Below are 23,366 nucleotides of genomic sequence, written 5' to 3'. Positions count from 1 at the left end.
GAGACGCCACACTAAGGTGCCTCCATTTTGTTTGCGTTGGTGTTCTCGCAGTTTGCGCATTGTGTCGGGGCCAGCATTCACAACGCTGGGTGTGGTTTGGGTGTATCGTGTCTAGCAGAAGATGCAGCGGTGTGACGCTGTGTATCAGGGTAAGGATACGTTATCCAAGCCAGCCTCTCCAAACGTGCGCGCAGATAGGGATCCATCCCACAAAAACTCGCAGTACAATACAAAAGAACATCGAGACGGCAGAACACCGCTTGCACGCACGGGCTGACATGGGCATCTCATGCGAGTGTAGGTTACGCGCGCATGACGTGCTCATGCACGTCGTGTGATGCTCCAGCTCCGAGTGAATTTCATAACAATAGCGGGGAAGGAATTGGACTTACGAAGTCTTCTTAGAGTTAGTGGCGAAGGTTTCAAGCTCATCTCCTGAGATTATGCTTTCGCCGCTTCTAATGATCAAATTAAAATTTCTAGTGACACAAACCTTTTCATTGGGCACCCAACATTTTCCACTGCCTAAATAAATATTTTCAGGTGACCCAGTGAGGCACCACATGTAAATGACAAACAAAAAACAAAAACTACATAGATATTGCTTTTTTTTATCTGCACTCTACTTCCTTACTTCCCCTGATGACTCTCCACAGTTTCGCACTCATTCTTCATCTTCCTGCCGCTGCACAGAGGCACCTCCTGCTCCTTACGCATCTGAGCGCACACTGGAAAGAGGCTGAGCAGACGACGCGACATGGATGGTATACATGTGTAGAGGCTAGTGTACCTCCCTCTTGGCTAAAATGCCTTCTGAGTTTGACATTTCTAAACGTAACTCGTGAAATAAATAGTAGTTTGCACCACACAGTGTCCCGAAACCTATATTTTGCCCGGTAACATGAATACCGGGCTCAGTGGTACTTGAAAGCAAAATTTCAGGTTAAATAGCGTTTATATAGGCATCGACTTTGAAAACAGACATTTACAGGCACCTATACGAATTGAGGCTACAACGCCCGAAATAGGTATATATAGGCACTATAAAAGCACTATAAAAGCTCTCCTCGCCCTCTAATTTCTGCTCACGTGTCAAAATGACACGATATGAGCACAAGAAACGAAACAGGCGTTTGCATATAATTCGGCTATAGTCATAACACTGTATATCCTTAATCAAGCATAAGACGCACGGTCTGCCTGCTCCAAAGCTTGCTACAAATAGATTTGTCTACCACTCCTTCGGCTCAACAATTATTTCATCTGGTTATCCTGTGAAACAAATCCGTTGTAATAGAGGGCAGTCCCCATACTTGAGATACATACTATTGCTATTTGCAACTGGCCATTTGCTGATGCGCCATTCAATGCTGTGGCTGACTCGTGCCTTCCTTTCTACATTCTACGCCACGCCGTTTCTTATAGGTTAGTGTGCTTGGAATAAGCGTGCCTGTTTAGTGTAGAACGCCTGTCCGTTCACAGTATTGCAGCCTGGCTGCCCGCATTTTCAAGGCATTCTACGAAACACGAGAAGGAACAAAAAAGACGCGTACATCTACCCACACGACGAGCTGGAGTAAACGTGTCGCAGGGAGGTGAGGGTATCGGTTGAATGTTGCATAATTGAGTATGGTTGTAAAATGCTTAATTGCTATTTCGACTTCATTATTTCTATTTATTGAATGAAGGAGAAGCGCTGCCCTCAACGAGCGATGTGACACTGTTGTTGGGTCGTACCACACTGCTGCTTGAAGGTACTGTTGCTTCCATCGCATCTACACGAGTCAAGAAAAGCGTCAAGTCAAACAAAAGCCATGTAAAGACGCCTTTGACTGAATTCGAAACGCGCGATCTGGTGCCTACGTATACCGGTTAGCTGGTGAACGGCTGTGCAGCGCGAGGACTTAGTTTTTTATTAGCATACGCTGCCTGCAATGACGTTCAAGTTAATGTTCTCTCAATGACGTTTCGTTTGATATTCATGAAAGCACGTTAGAGAGTGCTTGCATGACTGTTAGTCGTGATGACGTCACGTGAGTCAATAGTGATCAAGTCGGTTGGCCGAGTCATAAGTATAACATTATTGCTCTCTCACAGACGTTTCGTTCGATATGCATGAAAACAGGTTAGGACAGCGCGTGCGTGTGTGATAGACGTGATGACGTCACATGAGTCACTAGTATTCACGTCGCTAGGCCTAGTGAGAGCATTCAAGTTATTACTCTCTCTAAGACGTTTCGTTTGATATACATGAAGGTGGGTTACAGAGTGCTTGCTTGGGTGTCAGGCATGATGACGTCACGCCAGTCACTAGTGATGACGTCACTGGGCCTTGTGACAACGTTCAAGTTATTACTCTCTCTAAGACGTTTCGTTTGATATACATGAAGGCAGGTTACAGAGTGCTTGCGTGGGTGTCAGGCATGATGACGTCACGCCAGTCACTAGTGATGACGTCACTGGGCCTTGTGACAGCGTTCAAGTTATTACTCTCTCAAAGACATTTCGTTTGATATGCATGAAGACAGGTTAGGACACCGCGTGCGTGGGTGTCAGGCATGATGACGTCACGCCAGTCACTAGTGATGACGTCACTGGGCCTTGTGACAGCGTTCAAGTTATTACTCTCTCAAAGACATTTCGTTTGATATGCATGAAGACAAGTTAGGACACCACGTGCGTGTGTGATAGGCATGATGACGTCACGTCAGTCACTAGTGATGACGTCACTGGGCCTTGTGACAGCGTTCAAGTTATTACTCTGTCAAAGACATTTCGTTTGATATGCATGAAGACAGGTTTGGACACTGCGTGCGTGGGTGTCAGGCATGATGACGTCACGCCAGTCACTAGTGATGACGTCACTGGGCCTTGTGACAGCGTGCAAGTTATTACTCTCTCAAAGACATTTCGTTTTATATGCATGAAGACAGGTTAGGATACTGCGTGCGTGGGTGTCAGGCGTGATGACGTCACGCCAGTCACTAGTGATGACGTCACTGCGCCTTGTGACAGCGTTCAAGTTATTACTCTCTCAAAGACATTTCGTTCGATATGCATGAAGACAGGTTTGGACACTGCGTGCGTGTGTGATAGGCATGATGACGTCACGCCAGTCACTGGTGATGACGTCACTGGGCCTTTTGACAGCGTTCAAGTTATTACTCTCTCAAAGACATTTCGTTTGATATGTATGAAGACAGGTTTGGACACTGCGTGTGCGTGTGATAGGCGTAATGACGTCACGTGAGTCACTAGTGATGACGTCACGCGGCCTAGTGCCAGCATTCAAGTTATTGCCCTTTCAAAGACGTTTTGTTCGATATGCATGAAGGCACATTATAGAGTGCTTGCGTGAGTCTTAGGCGAGATGACGTCACGCCAGTCACTAGTGATGACGTCACTGGGTCTTGTGACAGCGTTCAAGTTATTACTCTCTCAAACACGTTTCATTTGATATGTATGAACTCAGGTTAGACGCTGCGTGCGTGGTTGTCAAACGCGATGACGTCACACGTGTCACTAGTGATCACGTCACTCTGCCGATTGACAGCGTTCAATTTATTAGCCTCTCGAAGACGTTTCGTTTGGTATACATGATGGCAGGTTAGACATTGCGTGCGTGGGTGATAGGCGTGATGACGTCACCTAAATCACAAGTTATCAAGTCAGTTGGCCGAGTCATAGGTAACACGTTATCGCTCTCTCGAAGACATTTCGTTTGGCATGCATGTCGGTAGGCGAGTAAATTACGTGTGCGGGTGATATTTGTGATGACGTCCCCTGAGGAACTGGTTATCAGGTGACTTGGCCGAGTTTTAGGTATCAAGATCCCGCCCTTTCGAAGACGTTTCATTTGATATGCATGATGGAAGGTTAAGACAGTGCGTGCGTGGGTGATATGCGTGAGGACGTCACCTAAGTCACTCGTGATGAGATCATTGGCCCGGTTAATAAGTATCAAGTTATTACTGTGTGGACGGCTTTTCCTTTGATATGCATGTCGAAGGTGTGAATAGTGCTTACGCGGGTGATAGGCGTGATAAAGTCGCGCGAGTCGCATTGTGTCACTAGTGACTCATTCATGGCTTTTCCCTGTTAAATTCACTCCAAAGCTATTCACTCCACGCATTCCCGAAAATTCTGGGTCGTTTTGAAGTCACAATGTCATCAGGATTAAATTCACTGGCGTCCGGATTAAATCGGCTGGCGGTTGGATTAATTTCAGTGGCACCTGGATTAAAATGAATGGCACCTGGATTAATTTCAGTGGCGGCTGGATTAAATTGACTGGCGCCTAGATTAATTTGGCTGGCGCTTGGATTAAATTGAGCGGGAAAACCTGTAGTAACAATAATTACTTATACGACCGAGGGCTTTTGCTAAGAGAAATAGAGACCTTTTGCTACAAAAAAACGTGGCTTAACCGCTGGCTTAGAAGATATTTTCGCTTGCTAAGAGCATGCTCTAGTTAATCCGATTGTCGCCGACAAGGACGTGTGGTCTCTGTGAGCCCTTTTCCTGTTCTTTTGCGCATATTGTTGGCCAGCTTGTTCAGTGTATACTAAGTAGTGAGCAATACTCACTTTTTTATTTATTCTCTCATGTTCCGGTTAGACGCTCTGGGGCCTTAGCGGCCCCAAGCAACAAGGATCTCCATTATGGTCGTCATCATTATCATCATCACACCCGTAAGTCGCGGGATTGAATCCCAGCCAGGAGAATCACATTTTCGGTGGAGGCCAAATTTCTCGACGCCCGTGCACTTAGATTTAGGTGCACGTTAAAAAAAAACCCTGGGTGGTTCAAATTTTTGAAGCCCTTCACTACAGCGTGTGTGAGTGTGAGTTTGAGTGATTTTAAATAAAGAGAAGAAAAAAGTGAGTCCCGTAACTGTCTCTCAGGGAGAAGACACCTCAACAGTAGCTCACAAGAGGGGGGGGGGGGGGGGTTAAAAGGGATTAAAAGGATAGGATTAAAAGGTGAAGAGATAGAGAGGAAGGAGAGAGCGAGGCGCAGGGACAGCGAACGACAGAAAACGACAGAAATAAGGAGGAGATAGGAAAGATGGACACGGTCGCAGGAGTCCGAGGACGGGGCACCACTCGGCGAGAGCTCTAGTTGGCGTCAGGAGATGGCGCAGGGTGAGCCCAGTCGGCCAGAGCTGCGCTGTCGTCGGAGATCGGGGGGGGGGGGGCACAACCGGTCGGCATGAAATCCAGAGAGCGAGTCCTTCACTACGGCGCCTCTCATAGTAATGTGGTGGTTTTGGGGCGTTAAAACTCCAACTATTATTATCATCATCACGACCAACACTACCACATGTCTTGATTAATATGAAGGCATAGCACCTGAAGATAAGTTTTATATTCCCTTTAGCTATTCAGTTCATAGTTAACAAAACTTTTAAACATATAAAGGTAAAATGTTTTATCATTCCAGACTGACTGAGTATTCCTTTTTTCTGTCCTTTGAAGCGTTGTCCAAAAGTACCCGCCAAATCACAAGATTGTGCAATATTTAGAGCAACTACAGTAGTGACATGAAATCGGCGATGAAATAAAAATAAAATATAAAAACCAAGTTCAAAGGATTTGAAGTAACAAAATCTTTACTCTTAAAGTAGAGACGCTTCATGGTATGTCGTCAGTGATCGCGTCGGTGTAATTTAAGATCTCTGGAAAAACTCGGGCAGCAGGGCACTGACGTCGCCGACAGCACACGTGACGATCGATCCGTCAAGAGGACATACTTCTACGGCACCGCGTCCTCCATGGAATGCCGAAATCATATGAAGGGAGCCAGTTGTCGGCTGGTACTCCCTCGACACAGCAAGAGATGGAGTGGGCGAATGGGCTGCGACGCTTTCTAACCAGGAAATCCACGGCACGAGGCGTGAGACATGAGATAAACGAAATGTCGCTGTGGCAATACAGCTCACCGTCAAGCCAGAAAAAGATCATCGTTATATAGAAGCCGCTGGAGGGAGAACCAATATATATATATATATATATATATATATATATATATATATATATATATATATATATATATATATATATATATATATATATATATATATATATATATATATATATACCGGGTGTTCAAAATTAAGCTTTATGATTTTTTTAAAATTAGGCGCTCGAAGGCACGTGAGAACCACTTGTGCAAATAAGTTAAGCGGCCAGGGGGACAGAAAGTTAGATGATAATTATCGCTGTCAGCAGCCCAATTAACTAAAATTTAATAATTAACTTTTTACTGGCTGCGGTAAGTTGGCATGTTTATATTGAAAAAATGTAGGCAGTGGTGTTTGTACACAGTTTCAGTTGGAAGATTTTTTCTAGCACGCCTGTGTTCCGAGATATCCGGCTCCAAAGTTTAATTGTCTTTCGCACGATTACGCATGCAAGAGGGTGAGGGTCCGCGCAAAGCTCCTCCCTAAAGTGACGCATCTGTTGCGTGTGGTGTTTAGTGTGTGAAGAGGGTGGAAGCGTAGGCATAGGTGATAGCAATTACCCTTGCCCTCTTCGGCCGGCGAAATCAAAATGTGACAGCGCGGTGCGCCATGAGCCTTACGCATGATCCTGATGAACGCGATAACAGGAGACCATTTTTCGCGACGTTTTTTCGTGACTTTAGATCACACTGAGACATCTTCTTGTGAACGCGTTAGCAGGACCGTCCTGCACTAGGGTGCCTCCGGTTAGAGCACAGCGTCTCTGCATTGAAGGTCTACCAAGGAAATCCACGTGGAGTCCTTTCGAGCTAATATGGCTGCTTCTGGCGTGAGGTATTCTACCAAAGTAAAAGTAGACGTGGTGCTTGCAATGGCTGAAATGAATGGCAACGCTTCGTTAGCAATGGAGCTTTACGCGTCTCGCCACCCACACCGTCCCCTTCCAACAAGGCCCACTTTCACAAACCTGTTTCGACGCTTCTGCACAACAGGCTCTGTCCACCTTCCGAGACGGACCAGGAAGGCAATCGTCGATGAAGACTTTGAAATCGACGTTGTCGCGTGCGTAACCTCGATGCCAGAGCTCAGCATCCGACAGATTGCCGATCAGTGCGGTCGCAGCATCGGAACAGTCACAAATGTTTTAAGAAAGCACAAGTTCCATCCATATCACGTTTACCTTCATCAGGACCTAAATGAGGCGGACTTTGAAAGGCGAGTTGACTTCTGCAATTGGGGCCTCATCAAAACTGATCAAGAAAATGACTTTTTGCACAGAATAATTTGGACTGATGAAGCTCGGTTTTGCCGAAATGGAAGTGTTAATCTTCACAACGCCCATTATTGGGCACAAGAAAACCCACACTGGCTGAGGCAGCACAAGCATCAAGTTCGCTGGAGTGTGAATGTGTGGTGCGGCATACTCGGGGACAGGATCATCGGACCTCACTTTTTTGAGGACAACTTGAACGGAAAGATGTACACAGAAGAAATATTAGGTGTTGTCATTGATGATCTTGTCTGCAGTCTTTCCCTGAATGACCTGCGCCAAGTATGGTTTCAGCACGATGGAGCACCACCACATTTTTCTACCAGGGCGAAGAACTGGTTGGACAGACGTTTTCCACAACAGTGGATTGGGCGCGCAGGAGCGATGTTTTGGCCACCAAGATCACCTGACCTTTCTCCGCTCGACTTTTTCCTTTGGGGCTACGTTAAAGATCGAGTTTACGTAACAGAGCCCAGCGATGTTAATGACATGAAGGACAGGATAACATCTGCCTGTGCGAGTATTCCTGCAGAAGTACTGCGCCGAGTCATCGAGTCGACGCGACAGCGGTTCATGCTTTGCGTTGCTGCCGAAGGCAGGCATTTTGAACACTTTTTGGGGCATTGACGTCTTGAGAGGTGAAGAGTTTCGATGAGATTTGTGCATGACCGAAATATGCTTATGTAGCAGCAGGAAATATGCGTTAGCAAGGATAAAACTGTTTCAGTTATTATTGGTGGAGTTGTTGCTCTTGTTTCAATAAAAGTTACAGTACTCGGACATCAGCAGTCACGCTATTCGCGTAGCCCAGGCAACGACCACGCATGCTTCTCTAGTGATTATTACGCACGCGCACTGGCATCCAGATTCTCCGCTCGCACCATTATCTCGGCATGGTATCTGCCACTATCGTTAGAGGCTCTGCAGTTGCGTGTTACGACACTGGTTGCAAGCGTTCTTCGATTTTTGATTTCGACGGCCGAAGAGGGCAAGGGTAATTGCTATCACCTATGCCTACGCTTCCACCCTCTTCACACACTAAACACCACACGCAACAGATGCGTCACTTTAGGGAGGAGCTTTGCGCGGACCCTCACCCTCTTGCATGCGTAATCGTGCGAAAGACAATTAAACTTTGGAGCCGGATATCTCGGAACACAGGCGTGCTAGAAAAAATCTTCCAACTGAAACTGTGTACAAACACCACTGCCTACATTTTTTCAATATAAACATGCCAACTTACCTCAGCCAGTAAAAAGTTAATTATTAAATTTTAGTTAATTGGGCTGCTGACAGCGATAATTATCATCTAACTTTCTGTCCCCCTGGCCGCTTAACTTATTTGCACAAGTGGTTCTCACGTGCCTTCGAGCGCCTAATTTTAAAAAAATCATAAAGCTTAATTTTGAACACCCGGTATATATATATATATATATATATATATATATATATATAGAAAGAGAGAGAGAGAGAGAGAGACAGAGAGAAAGAGAGGAAGTGGCAAGTTGTGTTGTGCTCGTCCTTGTGTCCATCTTTGTTATCACTAACATGACTTTGTTGATGTAAATGACCAACTAGTCCAACAATATATTTTACAGAGGTATATTTTCAGTACATTGTGCCCTTTGCTCTATGTACAATGCGCATCATCATTCATTGGCATGTTTATCACCCACATCATCGATGCTACTTGCCGAGCTGTGTACGACACCTTCTGTATTCGAAAAGATTTCTTTGCTCAGAAGGTTGGGGGTCTTTCATGAGCGGTGAAGCCCTCTTGGAAGCATGTTAGAGATTGTCAGTCTTTGTTTGCTTCATCCTTTTGTTCGTACTTATTTGCCCTAGTTAAATCTTGGTGAAAGCGAAAACTTAACTTTAAAGTAGAACATTCTGAGATGTCTGTGTGCGTTTGAGAAATAATGAATTTATAAAAAATGAAAGCAACGTTGCTCTTGTCACTGCGAATAACCTCTGTTAGCCAACACTTAACATATTCTAACAAACACTAGCCAACACCGCTCTGCCTTTGTTGCTCGTCTAAAAAACGTGAAAGAGTACGCTAAGGTGCGACCTTACGTGTAAAAACAGCTTTGCTCAATATCAAAATTAGGTATAACAGAAATTCATGTGATCACTTATGCATTCACCTTAGACGACTCGTAGGAGGAAGCCATACTTTGTGGCTATTTTACTGTACACTTTACATAACGTGAACACTGCTTTTTTATTCTTTTAGAAACGCGAAGTTCATAAAGATGAATTGCATGCTCACCTCGCACGGTCATGAGGCATTTCTCTCTTTATTTAGCTCGTGGGAGACTTTCCTTCAAAGTCAGATTTGTATGAGAGTAAAGCTATCACATTAGTAAGCGTTGTGTTAGGTGACATCTTTTTGTATTTGCCTTCATTTCCACGATGAAGCTATAGTTAACGTTAACTGGACATGTTGTAGGCTTCATTGACACGTCACACACCTTCGTCTTGGTCCCTACACCAGAACGTTCAAGTTTACATACAAAAAATATAGCCACAGAATAACATATTCCTACATCACCACTTCTACATATTTACATCACCAATTCGCATGTATATCTCACCTTTTCTTATGCTATGCAGAGCCATCTGTGTCCATTGAGCTAAGAATGTCACTTTTTAATCAGAGGTCGTTAGTTGGGTCATTGTGCGACCCCACCGAAATGAAAAATTCGGGGCAGAAAAACGGCACAATACGTCATTTTCGTTTAAGAAAAGAGGCCTCGTTGTCGATTGAAACCACTGCGTCACCGTCACTGCATCAGCCATGGCAACAGGCGACGGTGATGAATTGCACGTGGTTGGGTGGGCTGTGCCTGGTGGATAATTTGCTAGATGGCGCTTCATAAGCCGCAGCTCAGCGTGTTCGTTCCGCAGTCGTTCACTCTGCCTACCACGTTGTCGAAGACGCAACGCGTTTCAGGCACCACACTTAGCGACAATTTACACAACATAACAGTTGCTTAGGTGCATACTGAACGTCTAAAGAGCACACGCTGATAGGTGCTTTGAAATATGTACATTTAGAGTCGTCCTTGTGCAAATTTTTGTGTAATGAGCAAGTGAGCAAGAATAACTTGCACTGGGGGGAGGGCACTGACGATTTTTGCCGGGTTTACCTCGTGCCCTTTCTATTAATGTTGGAAGTTGCGCTTGACATTGACAAAACCGCAATGACTGTGCTGCATTGGCACACGTGTGCTACAGCGTGTTCTTCACTCCAAGAAGTTGTTTTGCCTTGAGGGGTACAATATTAGGGTTGTTACCTATTTACATGGTTAATCAACTTTAAAAGAGCAGGGGTGAAGCATCTTCGAGTCTCGCCTTGTCCGCGTGTCTTGTCGTTGTAACGGTGTATCTCAAAAGGGTATGCGCCACAAAAAAATAGGTATCACAACGCACCATAGGTCCATGCTACTAAAGGGCACCTAAAGAACATCTAAAAATACAAAAATTGAATTTATTGTTCCCTCTTGGCCTCTTTTCGGCACAATGTGACGTCATAATGAAATAAGCTATTGATCCACATGAAAGAGATATCAGCTGTAATCACCTCTCCTCCTGCCATAAGTCGGCAAAACTTGTGGAGCTCACTCAGCCTCACTCATAAAATATAGTTTGAGCTTTGTACTGGCTGAGTCGTACTTACTCGGACCCACCATCAAGAAAAGAAAAATTTCTTTAGCCGGGCTCACTCGAACTCAAACTCACCGAAACATTGCTCACCCGGACTCACTCAGACGCAGACTCACGGCTTGATCTGAGTCAAAGTGGGTCTGAGTGAGTCGACTCATGCGTCTGTCAGCCAAGATTTAGCTTCCTCGATCGTGATGTCAATGCTGTTTAACACCAATATCTCACGTAATCGGTGCTTTTCTTGATGCCGTTTGGCATAGCATCTTCAAAAAAAAAAGTTCAGAGGGCTTCTAAACAGATAAGGTCATTTTTCTTGGAAGAAATGCCGTCAAATGATATAATAATGAAAAAAATTCCCTGGAAGAGTTGGTGGAAGGAAGTAAAGGCACCCCCTTCGCCTCTACGTAACTCACGCCTTTAAGTAAAAAATATTGAAGTTGTGTGAGAGCGACACTGCTTTCAATTACCTGTCAGTAGACATGAGTCTAAATGTGAAGTCAAGTAAGGCTGATAGTAGGGTTGAAAATCACTAGATAGAACTTCGAGTTGTCAAAAGGATGTGAAACTCACTGGCTCACTGAAGCAATACATTTTTGCGCTTTTGACTCACTGGAACTCCAACTCACCAGAACTTTTTGAGCAGAAATCACTCGGACTCACACTCACAAAAATTTTCTTCAACCGGACTCGCTCTGACTCAGACTAACGAAAATATTTCTCGCCCGGACTCACTCAGACTCAAGGCTTCATCTGAGTCTGAGTGAGTCCGCTCATGTGTGAGTTCAGCGGCCTATGCCCCCGGATATTTCACGCACTTGCACACCTATTGCGCTTTGTCTTTCATGAATATCGTGCATGATCAACTGTTTTCACTTGATTTTTGGGGTTTTGGGCTGCGGGAGCAGGAACATCGTGTAGCTCGAAAGCCGGAAATTTTGATTAGCTTAACGCTTAGTGCTGACATTGTCCACGTGTTTCATGAACAAATAAGTGGCGACGAAAAAACAACGCCGGTAGAAAGGGCAGGGAAGGTGATAGAGAAAGCACTCTATCGTCTTTGAACTCGGAGTGGTTTAGGGGCCGTTTGAAGGTTCGTCATTACTGCCTAGAACACCATGTTTGGCTTAGCAGTAGTGTCAGAATCCGCGACAAAATTCACTGAGCCGCTCGTGTTTCTCTCAAACCAGATACACAGACGTGCACGATCAAATAATCTATTTGAAACAACACTTATTGCAACATACCTGCAAAGTGATTGTGCGTTCGTGGACGGGTAGTGAAGTAAAGCGGTGAGCTGTAAAGATATTGTTGCGCGAAATACCGGCTGACACTGTTTGCTTCGCCCCTGCCAAGGCTTCACACTAGTGGAGCTTAAGCATCCTTTCCAACATGCCCCTTCTTCACTAGACGCCAACTGAGCATAGCAAGCACGTTGATGCGCGTTCTTTGCAGCGCACTAGCAGATTTCCCATGTTCTTTTGGGATGTGGACTGCGAATGGCAGGTATGCCAATGAGCTTACTTTGCAGGCCCAGTTCTTGATGTGTCTTTGTTCATTATTCTCACTTCCGATGTCGCAGTGGTGGACGCGTCGGGCAAGCCAGCCGACGGCCTCCTGGAGGGCACAATGGCATTCATTGGCGCCTTCGACGAGTGCCTGGACACGGTCGTCTGGGACGAGCACGACAGCTCGAGGCTCATCTTCCAAGGCCGCTACTGCACCGCTCAAGTGGCGCCCAAGTTCACGCTGAGAGACCTATTCCACAACGAGTCCCAGGCCCACAAGGAGCTGGCCACGTACCTACCGAAGAAGGCTGTGAGTGTCACCGGACAGTCAAAGAAATAAGTTGATGCTCTTGATTACATGCAGCAGCTGACAGAAAGGCAAATAACTAACGTAAGAGAAAAATACAGCATATAGAAGGAATATACAGCGAACTGAACTGCTGAGAACATTACGTGGGCTTTTTTACTTAACACGTGAAAAACGATGCCATTGGCCTGGTGTGCGACCGATGGCGGCGCTGCGAACCATGCTTGTACGACGTCCATTCGAGGATTCGCGCGCTTTCGAGGCCTGCCGCCGTATAGAAAGCACCTTCGTGGTGAAACTCGGCAGTTCAATTGGTTATCTTGTGTTTGGTGGCTACCGACGCTGTTCTAACAACCGTGAGTGTCTGCTTTTAACGCTCATTTTATTAGCACAGCACTTTATTTCTTGAAACTGTGGCCGCTTGTATCCGCAGCGACTGCTGCGCTATGGTAAAGTACTGCTCTGTGTCTCTGTGTGATCGCCCAACCGTGAAAAGGGTGTCAACTTTCACAACTATCCTAAGCACCCGAAGCTGAGGAAGAAGTGGATAGTCAAACTCAGAGAGGGAAAGCGCCGCACGCCTCATGAACCGTGTGCAGCAAGCACTTCGCTGACAGTTACTTTTGCTATAGCAGCCCTACACCCCACTTATTGGTAATCTTTCAACCGTGTTTCAAGCCTCGCCAGTCCCTCATTCATTCATTTCACGCAGGCTACAGGCGTAGGCGACTTACACCAGGTGAGGTGCCGTCCCAAAACCTACCGCGAGGGCCCCTAGACAGGTAGCCGACGACCCGGCCTCCGAATCACCTGGGTAAGCGCGCCTCGTGAGCGCAGCTGAGCGGCACAGGGCTTGAGAGACTTTGGTTGGTTTACGTACATATATACGTAGTTCACTGATCAAGACAAACGCGCGCCTAGCGCACTGCTTATTATAAATTCATAAGCGAAAGCTGCTGTCGCTGTTTAGTGCGCATTCACTACAGGTTGTCACATAATCTTTGTGACCGTGTGCGCGGTAAATATAATCAGAGATAGCTATTTGTAATATTCTGATACCCGAGCGACGGCTCTGGGTGGTGTAAATGTGAACTACTTCATGATCTTGCTCTCACTGAACAAACATTACTGAGACAAACTGCAGCCATTTGCATCGGCCAGGAGGTGCATTGAGGCGAAGCGTGCCCCCTTCCGAGTCACACCAGCACCTACCCCTCAAGTTATTTCTTACTGCGATAGAACACGGTCTTGAACCAAGCCGACGCCCATGGCTGCAATCCAAGCATAATTATCTCAAATTTGGTAATTTGATGCTGCTTTGCAGTTACAGTAGATACCATGAACGGTCAATTGACCGCCAAAGCAGCTGTTTAAACAGCTGCTATGCAGTAATTATATCATGTGTAGTTTGCGAATGCCAAAGTGGCAGAAATCAGCGATTCTCACACATAGTTTCGTGTTCACTGTCACTATCATTGCACTGCAGAAGAAGAAAAAAAACTCCTAGAAAAAAGGGCAGTATGCCCTTCTTTTTAGGATTGTTGTAAAGGCTAACGCACATTACGCAGGCGGATGAAGCGCACCGAGGCACAGAGCAGTACTTCTCCATTGCGCAGCACTCAATCACCACGAGGACGATGTGTGGCGGGTTCGCAAGTCCATTTGTTTTCAAGATCAGAGCCAGCCGCGACAGTGATGCGATCTCCAATGACTGCACCGGCTGCGCACATGCAACAACGTGGCCTGCGTCGAACTGGTACCAACGCACCATCGATGAGGCACCATGACGTGCCGCTTGCGGTATCTGCATGCTTGTAGATGCTCACTGAGATTTCAAAACACCCGAACTAGTTAGTATCGCACGGCGGGAACTGCAGATGACGAGCGAGAACACTCACGTAGTTTCACTTTCTGACCAGCAATGCGGTCGGCGGCATCGGCGTGCTTATCGGCCATCTGGGAGGTTTCTTGTCCCTGTCAAATGGGCTGCAACTTAAACATATTCATAATTGCACTCGAAAACATTCGTTGCTGGCGTTATTTGACCCTCGCGAGGCTGTTAGTTCGATAAAGTTTCCGCTCTAAGCAGACGATCCTCGCACAGGAGCAGCGGCTGCTGCAGCGCGGCTGAGAGCGGAGTCCACAAAGTGACGTCACACGTGAGAGAGCGCACTCCCCATCCACTTCAAGATCTGGAGGAGAATAGAGAAGGTGACCACAAAGAGAAGACAAACACATTAGCAGAGTAAAGCAAGTCGTCGTATGTCCATGACATGAAAGAGAAACAGCTATTATAAATATTTTGTCATCAAATAACCATTCACTGTGTGTGCGTGTGCATGTGCGTGTGGATGTGCCTGTGCATGTGCATGTGTGTGTTTGTGCGTGCACGCGCCTGTTAACCACATTCAATGCTCTAGAGAGGTACGCATAGAGGGTGAACAAGTGTGATTCGGCTGGCCAATGCAAACGAAAGGCGCACAACGTCGACTTAGTCTTTAAAGGAAACAAAACACAAAATGTAATTATTTAGAAGCCTGCCGCCGTTATTTAGTGGTTATGGTGGTCGACTGATGACCCTAAGGTCGCCGAGATGAATTTCGATGAAGACGAAAACGCCTGCAGCCCATCTACCTTGATTTAAGTCATCTTAGACAACCCCAGCTGATAGAAAATTCAAGAGCTCTCTACTAGGCGTTTCTCAATATCATATCGTGCTTCTGGTGCGTAAGACCCTAAAAATTATCACTGAATGTTTAGAGTGAACAGAAGCGAAAAGAAAAAAAACAAAAAGCTGAGAGACCATATAAACACACACGTAAAGCAATGACAAAAATGAAGTGCGCGAAAAAGAAGCTGAAAAAACATGCAGACAGAAAAATAAATAAATAAAGGCATGGAATTCCATCTTTTGTGAATAGAAGTTGTACGACCTGCAAACAATTCAGTTACTTTTATCCACTCGGCTACGAAAACACGCACGTTTTTGGAGTCGCCATGGAGGTTTTATTTTGCTGAGCTTCGTGTTTATTTGCATGTCATGTTCTCTCTATTCGAAGTTCTTGTTTTTCTTTGAAGAGAAAGAGGGAAAAGCGCAGTTTTTTCCGTCCCTTTTTTGTTCGCCCGATCACAACAACCCAGTGTTGAAATTGCCAGCCATTCTGTAAATTATAATAATGCAATGTAAAGTGCACTAGGAAATTCGAGCCTTGTGGTATTAATATGCGATGAATCTCTTCAGTGCTTGGCTACTTAGCACGGCATGTGATGCACTAAAGTGTTGCAATGTGAGACATAAATCGGTTACCTTCCCTATGCCATAGAGGCCACACTGCGTTCAGGCAAAACAAAACAAAAAACAAGAAAGAACCATTAATTTCTATAGTAAAAGGTTGTCTGGAGTGCCCTCGGCAAGCAACCATGGCTTATAAATATTCAATCAATCAATCAATTACTGAAGTGAATTTTTTTTTAAAAACGAAACATTCCTTTTGAGGCGTAGAACCACATATTATTATTATTATTATTATTATTATTATTATTATTATTATTATTATTATTATTATTATTATTATTATTATCGTTGTTGTTATTGTTGCTGCTGCTGTTGTTGTTGTTGTTGTTGTTGTTGTTGTTGTTGTTGTTGCCTCTTTAAATTACGACGGCGGTGCACATGAGCATCCATTTTCGACAGCGTATAAAAAGACCCTATAGTGATTTTTTCTGTTTTCTCAGATGCTGAAAAATGCGCTACGAATTCCGGGAAACCTCGTGATGTTCCGGGTCGGCCTCTGCGTCCCTTCAACATGCTCGAAGGATGATATTGAACGAATGGTAAAATACAGTGAGTATGTCCGCATAACTACTGAAGCAGTTTAATACCGAAAGCTTCGAATGTTTATGCGTAGCAAGAACGTCTCGGTGCGAAGAAACTCCCGCAAGACAAACGATGCACACGCACACGCATGCGCTGTACTGACAACTGAATGTAAAATAATACGTGTCATAAATGCCAAAGCGAATTATGGGACATCAAGAGGAATGAGATAAGAAGATTTAACATCGCAAGGTGCCCACAACGCAAAATACGCAAAACAGCCACCCAACCATGGATTGCAACGAAACGTCTTTTTTTTTTCTTTAGCTTTACCCTTCAATCTGAGACAGATGGCCGCATCCAGAAGAAAAAATTCAACATCAAGAACATAAAAACAGAGGGTGCTAATGCACTTATTACCAAATTTCATACACCGTAGGCTTCTAAATTGTGCGGGCAGTCGTTTCGTTGCTGCTACCTAGAGTTTTCTCATCTCTTCAAACCGTGCCAAATAGTGCACTTACGGACATGCGCAGCTTAATGTGCGTGCTTATCAACTATTCTTTTGCTAGTGTTCTGCAAGTTGTCCCAAATGACATTTTCACCACGTCCGCTTTCGCCGACATAGAACATTCCACATAACATAAAAATATAATACACCACTCTGGTGAAAGATGTGACGAATGGTTTTTCTGGCATCCATGTTTACTACTTTTGCAAATACGTGGATGCGACGTTCCCAGCTTACTGATACTTAAAAGCAGACTGGGACGCCGTGCCTACTTGCAACCTTCTTAAAATCATGGGGCAGTTTATGAATATGTGGTATAACCTCAGGCCAAAGGACCTTTCGGTCATCCAAAGTAGTTAAACTTATAATGTGTCAATAAAATTGTAGGGCAGCGATCCCTTCTTAGCCCTTGCGTAGTAGCCGCTGTATACGTGTCCATCATAGAACGTTATCTTACAGAATAAGAACGGCAGAACCAAAAGGTCATGTGATTTGAATCCCGAGTTTTTATTGGCTAATAACATAAATTCTTCACCTACTGTAGAAGGGTAGGTGAGGGCTGGCGGTTTTTTTAAAGCACTAAAATTATCAACACACCTGAATATTCTTACAACGAAGTACATTTTAAAGAATGGTTCCAGAGTTTTGTCAAGAAAGAAGAGAATGGTAGAGAAGGAAAGGTAGGCAGGTCAACCAGTCCAGGATAACCGCTTTGCTACCCTACACGTGAGAAAAAGATGAGGGAGATTGAAAGAAGTCAACTTTAGCAAGAAAGCTGTTACACAGGAGAGACTTTACGCAAGACCTTATGCGAATTATATCATGCTGCAGAAGCGGCTGTTGGTCAAACACAAGAAAAGTTGAGCTAAAAAAACTCATAAAGTTAAAAAATGCCCCTACCTCCCGAAGCGAATCGTGATGGAATTCGAATGCATTTCTTGCGCCCAGAGAGAGGGTACGGTTGCCATTAGACATTGGCCTTCACGAACTTCTGCCATCACCTTGAGAGGCGCCCCGCCAGCGAATAATGAAGAGTGAGGAGTGAAAGAATGGAGGAGTGGGGCGCCAGCGATCTCGGCTCGGCATTGGCGTTTCACAGCGGCGTCTCAAGCACACAATTCCCGGTGTTCTTGAGAGGCGCTCAGCCAGTGAACGGTCGAGAGTTAGGCGCGAGCGCACGGGAGAGTGTGTCGCAGGGAGGATAGAGAGGGAATGGCGAGAAAAAAAAGCGGGGAAGCCCTGCACCTATCCTCTCCTACACTTTCTCGCTTCACAAGCTGCGGTCGCTAGGGGTGAGAAGAAGTGCGTGCACCCATAGCTGTTGCTATGGGAGATGGAGGAAGAGCGAAGAGATAAAACCTGCCGGGGCGCGGACGCCACCGACAACGCCGGATACCTGACATAGCCCGACTAAGAAATGCATTCGCACTTAAAAAATGATGAACGGACAAGCCCACAAAGTTATGGAAGCGAATGATATTGTCATCTTTTATGCATTTCTGGACAGACACCATTAACTGCTCCTGAGAAACATACTAAAAGAAATCCCTCACGTGCACAGAAAAACCAAAACCACCATAACTCTAGAATAACTGCGACTTTGGCAGAATTATACCGAGGAGCATCTTAAGCTTCTTTAACAAGAAATGGCTGACCTTCCTCTTCCACTATCCCTCTTTACTAATTATGGCCCTGAACGGAGATTTAGGCTTATGGGTCTTGACTGAGCAAAACAATCCCTAATGTGTTTTCTGGTTGATTGATATGTCCCTGGCAAGCGTGCTGAGATCTGGTCGCTTACGAAACTCGACAAACGTGCTCATAACTAGTACTTAACTTTTTTTCTCGGGATCGAAATTCTTGTTTACTGCTGCCAACGCTGTTACATTTTGATTCGCTTTGGAAACGTTGTGAACCCGCCCTCTTTTTCTGCTTGGAAAAGCATCAGGCTATTTCTGCTAAAGAATGCATCATGTGATTTTACATGGCGATTACTGTGCAAGTCCAAAATTCGTCGGAGCAAGCTTGCTCTGACAATCGGCACCTCCATGTAGGCAGCTGTCTCAATTTCAATTTTTTCATTTTCAGTAATTTTCCGGTTCAAAGAAAATAGCTCATGTACAGGAACATCTGGTTGGACACCGAATAAAGGGCCTTTAATCAGAATAATCATAAACTTCTCTGTTATGTGAACATCACCCAAGAAGTCAACATTGTTCTTTCGTTGAGTAAATTGCATGCCTCCAGTACACAGGGGCAACCGGTTCTTCCTTGCTCTATAGTGAATAAACTAACCTCCATAAAGTATTGATGAATTTTATGTGAATCTTTTATCTTTGCAACGATACAGTCAGATATTTGCTGCACAGTTCTAAGGCCAACAGAAAGGCCAACAGAAACAATGAAATTCGGTGCCCTTATTTTTAAGTTTGGTGCATATTAAGTTCATTCAAGACTATTATGTGAGTTCCTAATAGCGGAAAAACCACACTTTTGTTCCCACAGAGGAGCGGGGCACATATGTACGGCACTGACGCAACATTGCCAAAGGTTTTTGTAGCCTCGCATCGACAACTATCGTTCAAGTTAATAGCACAAGCACAATATTCACAGTTCAGATTCAATAAGTTTTAAAGTAAAAATCCAGCTATAATTATCGGAAAGACTATCAGTGAGAGGAAGTGGCGTAGTTAGCTGACACTGATTTTTTGGTGCTAAACATTTTCGTTATCATAAGGCTTCATTTTTATAATGCACGAATAATGTTGGTTCTCTCTATTTTGATAATGCTGCTTTTATTTTCAACTGGCAATGGGTGACTTTCTTCGGTGTCTGAATTTCCGCTCGTTTTGCCAAGTACTGCTGAATTTCATGTCCCAATATGTGCATATTTGTAGAAAGCAGGTGTGTCCTTGTGTTCTTTGTTTTTATCTGCATCAATAATTATTGTGTTCTTTTCATTTACAGCCGTGAAACACATGGACATGAAAGCCGAGGTGACCGAATGCTTGCAGAGGGAGAAAAATAAGTCGCTGTCTGTCATTCAAATCACTGTCATGTGAGTAGTCAATAGTCGATCAATCAAAACATTGCATCCATTTCGATAATATAATATTGATATCATATGAACTCATACACATGCCTGAATGCGGATCAAATAAACATAGCCCGTTGTAAGCGCGCAGAGGCAGCCTTGTGTTGTAAGAACATTAAAAATGGATGGTCTTGGAGACAAATATTATTTGAACTTGCTACAGGTCCTTCATGTTTAACACAGGGAGTGGGTACACTTTTTTTGCAAAGATGGAAAAATCATACATAGGTAGAATTTACTTTATACAGACTGAACCTTCTGAGTGCGTTTCTCCTGCAAACTGAAAATTTTGAATGCTGTTTATCAAACTATCAGTTCTAGTAAATACAAAGGCGATATATTTTATTGCTACAACGCATGACTGACATTGAATGCAACACATTTTGGAACAAGGCATTTAGTGCCAGCTGCCTCTTGTCTACATAAGTACAACTGTAACTTGGCAGTAGGGGAATTGCTTCAATCTTTCTCGTTGAACTCAGTGAGTGCCAACATAGGCAACGCCAACGGAGTATAATAAGCGACTGGAATTGACGAGCTTTAAACTCAGAAAAAAAAAGCATTCTCTGCTGCGAAGATAATTCTTCGTTTGATCAGAGCAGTGCCTCAAAAGCGCCGATATATTGACGCTTGTAGGTGCTTTAGGCAACTTCCTTCTCAAGAAATGCGACATTTGCCTTCGTCTTGACATGTTTGTGAGATGGAATGTCCCCATACAACATAAGATCTTAAGTACTTAAGCGAATAAAAGCGAAAAAAGTCTTAAGCGAATAAAAAGGGCAAGAAGGGGGTTATACTTAGAATAAGCTTTATCTTCTTAATAAAGACGCAGTCGTAGAAAGGCTAGCGAAATCACCACAAAAGCCAAGCTCACTATCCACAAGATTCGTGGGGTGCCATACAAAGGAGCCATGGCTACCTTCTAGTTTTTATTTTTGACTTCATTAATTTTATGTTTGAGCACTGCAATTACCAAGCCCCAGGGAAGATTTAGCCATCGGCACTCGTCGGTAACAGTGGGGGCTTTGGGCAGCCAGTAAACTGCAATATGGATATCTTATATTGCAGTATTTATAAACTGCATATATTTTACAGAAGGAAAGAGAACAATGGGCATCAACGCATGCATGTATATCTTGCGCGGTGTAGTTATACATAATTTTCACAAAGTGTGATGGTGCTCTCAGCAAAAGCCAGGCAGAACCGGAATAAACTAAAAAAATTGTTCTGCAAGCTTACGCTTTGTATTGTGAGGTAAAGCTTGCACGGAAGCGATGGCAACAAGTGCAGTCGTCGAATTTTCCCATTTGCATTTGTCAGTGATTGATTGATTTGTGGGGTTTAACGTCCCAAAACCACTATTTGATTATGAGAGACGCCGTAGTGGAGGGCTCCGGAAATTTTGACCACCTGGGGTTCTTTAACATGCACCCAAATCTGAGTACACGTGCCTACAACATTTCCGCCTCCATCGGAAATGCAGCCGCCGCAGCCGGGATTCGATCCCGTGACCTGCGGGTCAGCAGCCGAGTACCTTAGCCACTAGACCAGCGTGGCGGGGCGCATTTGTCAGTGTTTATACTTTTTTCCGGGTATCGTCACTGCCAGGGGATGAAATTCTTGACGTGCTAAAAGAATCTGTTAGTGCCTCTACTCAACCCCAGAAACGATTAGCTTATTTCACTCGATATTGCAACATATCATAACCGTAAGTGATCTGAGATTTCGATCGTGTCCTCACCTAATGGGCCTTTTTCTAATCCGTACAGCACACCAAGTGGAGATCATTGAAGTAAAAACTGGTGGCACTTGGTCTCCGAAATTGTGTGCCGCATGCCGGTAGGCAATCTCTGAGACCTGCGTTCGCGCATCTCTTTCGAGAAAACATTTGCATGTTTGTGGCACCAGATATCGCTTGGTCCGCACGTGTTTTCATGTTTTAGCCTCCAAAAAATCATGGCGCGTGCCTCCTCTAAGCGGGCGCGCATGTACAGACCACCTATCCGGAAAATTCCATGTTAAGAGAACCACGTAGCTAGGGCAGATTTCAAGCTAACGATGGCCTCCTCGAATAGCTCAAGAATTGTGCTTCCCAATGAAAGTGGTGTAGCAGGAGCTACTTATAAACATGCATATTAATACCCCTACACTCGTTTGTCACTTTAACACTTCAGTACTGCTGGAGTTGAGAATATTTTGCTGGTTCACTAAGAAACACAATATGTAACATAAGCTAGGTGTAAAGAAACACATCATGATATTACGGATTGCACTGGTGAAGCCATACTCTGCGGTTTGGAAGGCCAACAAAAAAGCATGTTTTAAATTCTAACTAAGCTGTGTAGCATATGCTTTTTAGTGAACGAACTGAATATAGTTAGTAAGTTTGCTTCTTCTTCCGCAGCACGTTACTTGCAGCTTTCCTGTCGCTGACGATCATAGGCACCGTTACGGACATCACAATCAAGGAGCGACGTCATCCCAAGGCACCAGCCTCCGAGAAACATGGTGAAGACTTCGTTATTGTGTCACTCAGTATAGAAATTCGTGGAAAAGAATGAGACTGTTTCAGGTTGCATTTGAAGTTCTTTATTATTGTTGTTCGTTTGTAAGATCTGCAGTTGCACATTATTAACAACAAAGAACGCTACATACCGTAACGGTTCGAGACGAGCCACCGTAAACCACCAAGAAAAAGGTAAAATACAGAAACGTTATTACAAGTATGGGAATTGATATTACCTTTGACCTTGAGATCCTTACTTTTTTAAAACATTATGTCCTATGTTTTTGATGTTTTATACCAAGCCCTGGCTGGACTCTTTATCCACAGCTGGTTTTCCAGATTTCAGACATTTCGAGAAAATTCTAAAGTTTGACTTAAGTTGTTGAGATGAATAAATTTCATTTATCTAATTATGGTACTCGGGACTAGGCTGCAAGATGTCTAACGCTTGTAAAACATCCTCCGAGTTTCCCAAGGATGGCCCTGGCCGGCTGGAAGACACACTCCTGGTCTTCGAGGGCCTCACTGAGGTGGAAGATGGCTTTCTATCACTCAGCGAGGCACCCCGCTTCATGGGGTCCTTCTGATATTTTTATGCTTGCTCTTGGTCGTTCTTCCTCGTACGGTTTGTAGACCCTAAGCGCATGGGCTCACACCACACTTATGTTTTCACACGGGCAGCCATGCCACATGCGCAGCGCGGTCAACAGGGGTTGCAGGAGGTA

General features: G+C 44.5%; 1 protein-coding gene across 1 annotated transcript in view; it reads left to right on the top strand.

Annotated features, from left to right (window-relative positions):
* LOC119162208 (nose resistant to fluoxetine protein 6) overlaps nt 1–23,366 on the top strand; it is a 128,622-nt gene that overhangs the window by 58,154 nt on the left and 47,102 nt on the right. The window contains exons 2-5 of the mRNA XM_037414674.2: nt 12,481–12,716; nt 16,449–16,557; nt 20,009–20,099; nt 22,540–22,643. Of these exons, the coding sequence (XP_037270571.2) occupies nt 12,481–12,716; nt 16,449–16,557; nt 20,009–20,099; nt 22,540–22,643 (540 nt within the window). The remainder of the gene's footprint in view (nt 1–12,480; nt 12,717–16,448; nt 16,558–20,008; nt 20,100–22,539; nt 22,644–23,366) is intronic.

This window comes from Rhipicephalus microplus, chromosome X (assembly GCF_043290135.1).
Source record: "Rhipicephalus microplus isolate Deutch F79 chromosome X, USDA_Rmic, whole genome shotgun sequence".
Lineage (NCBI taxonomy): Eukaryota > Metazoa > Arthropoda > Arachnida > Ixodida > Ixodidae > Rhipicephalus > Rhipicephalus microplus.
The sequence above is the reverse complement of the archived record's forward strand: the minus strand, read 5'-3'. Positions and strand labels throughout refer to the sequence as shown.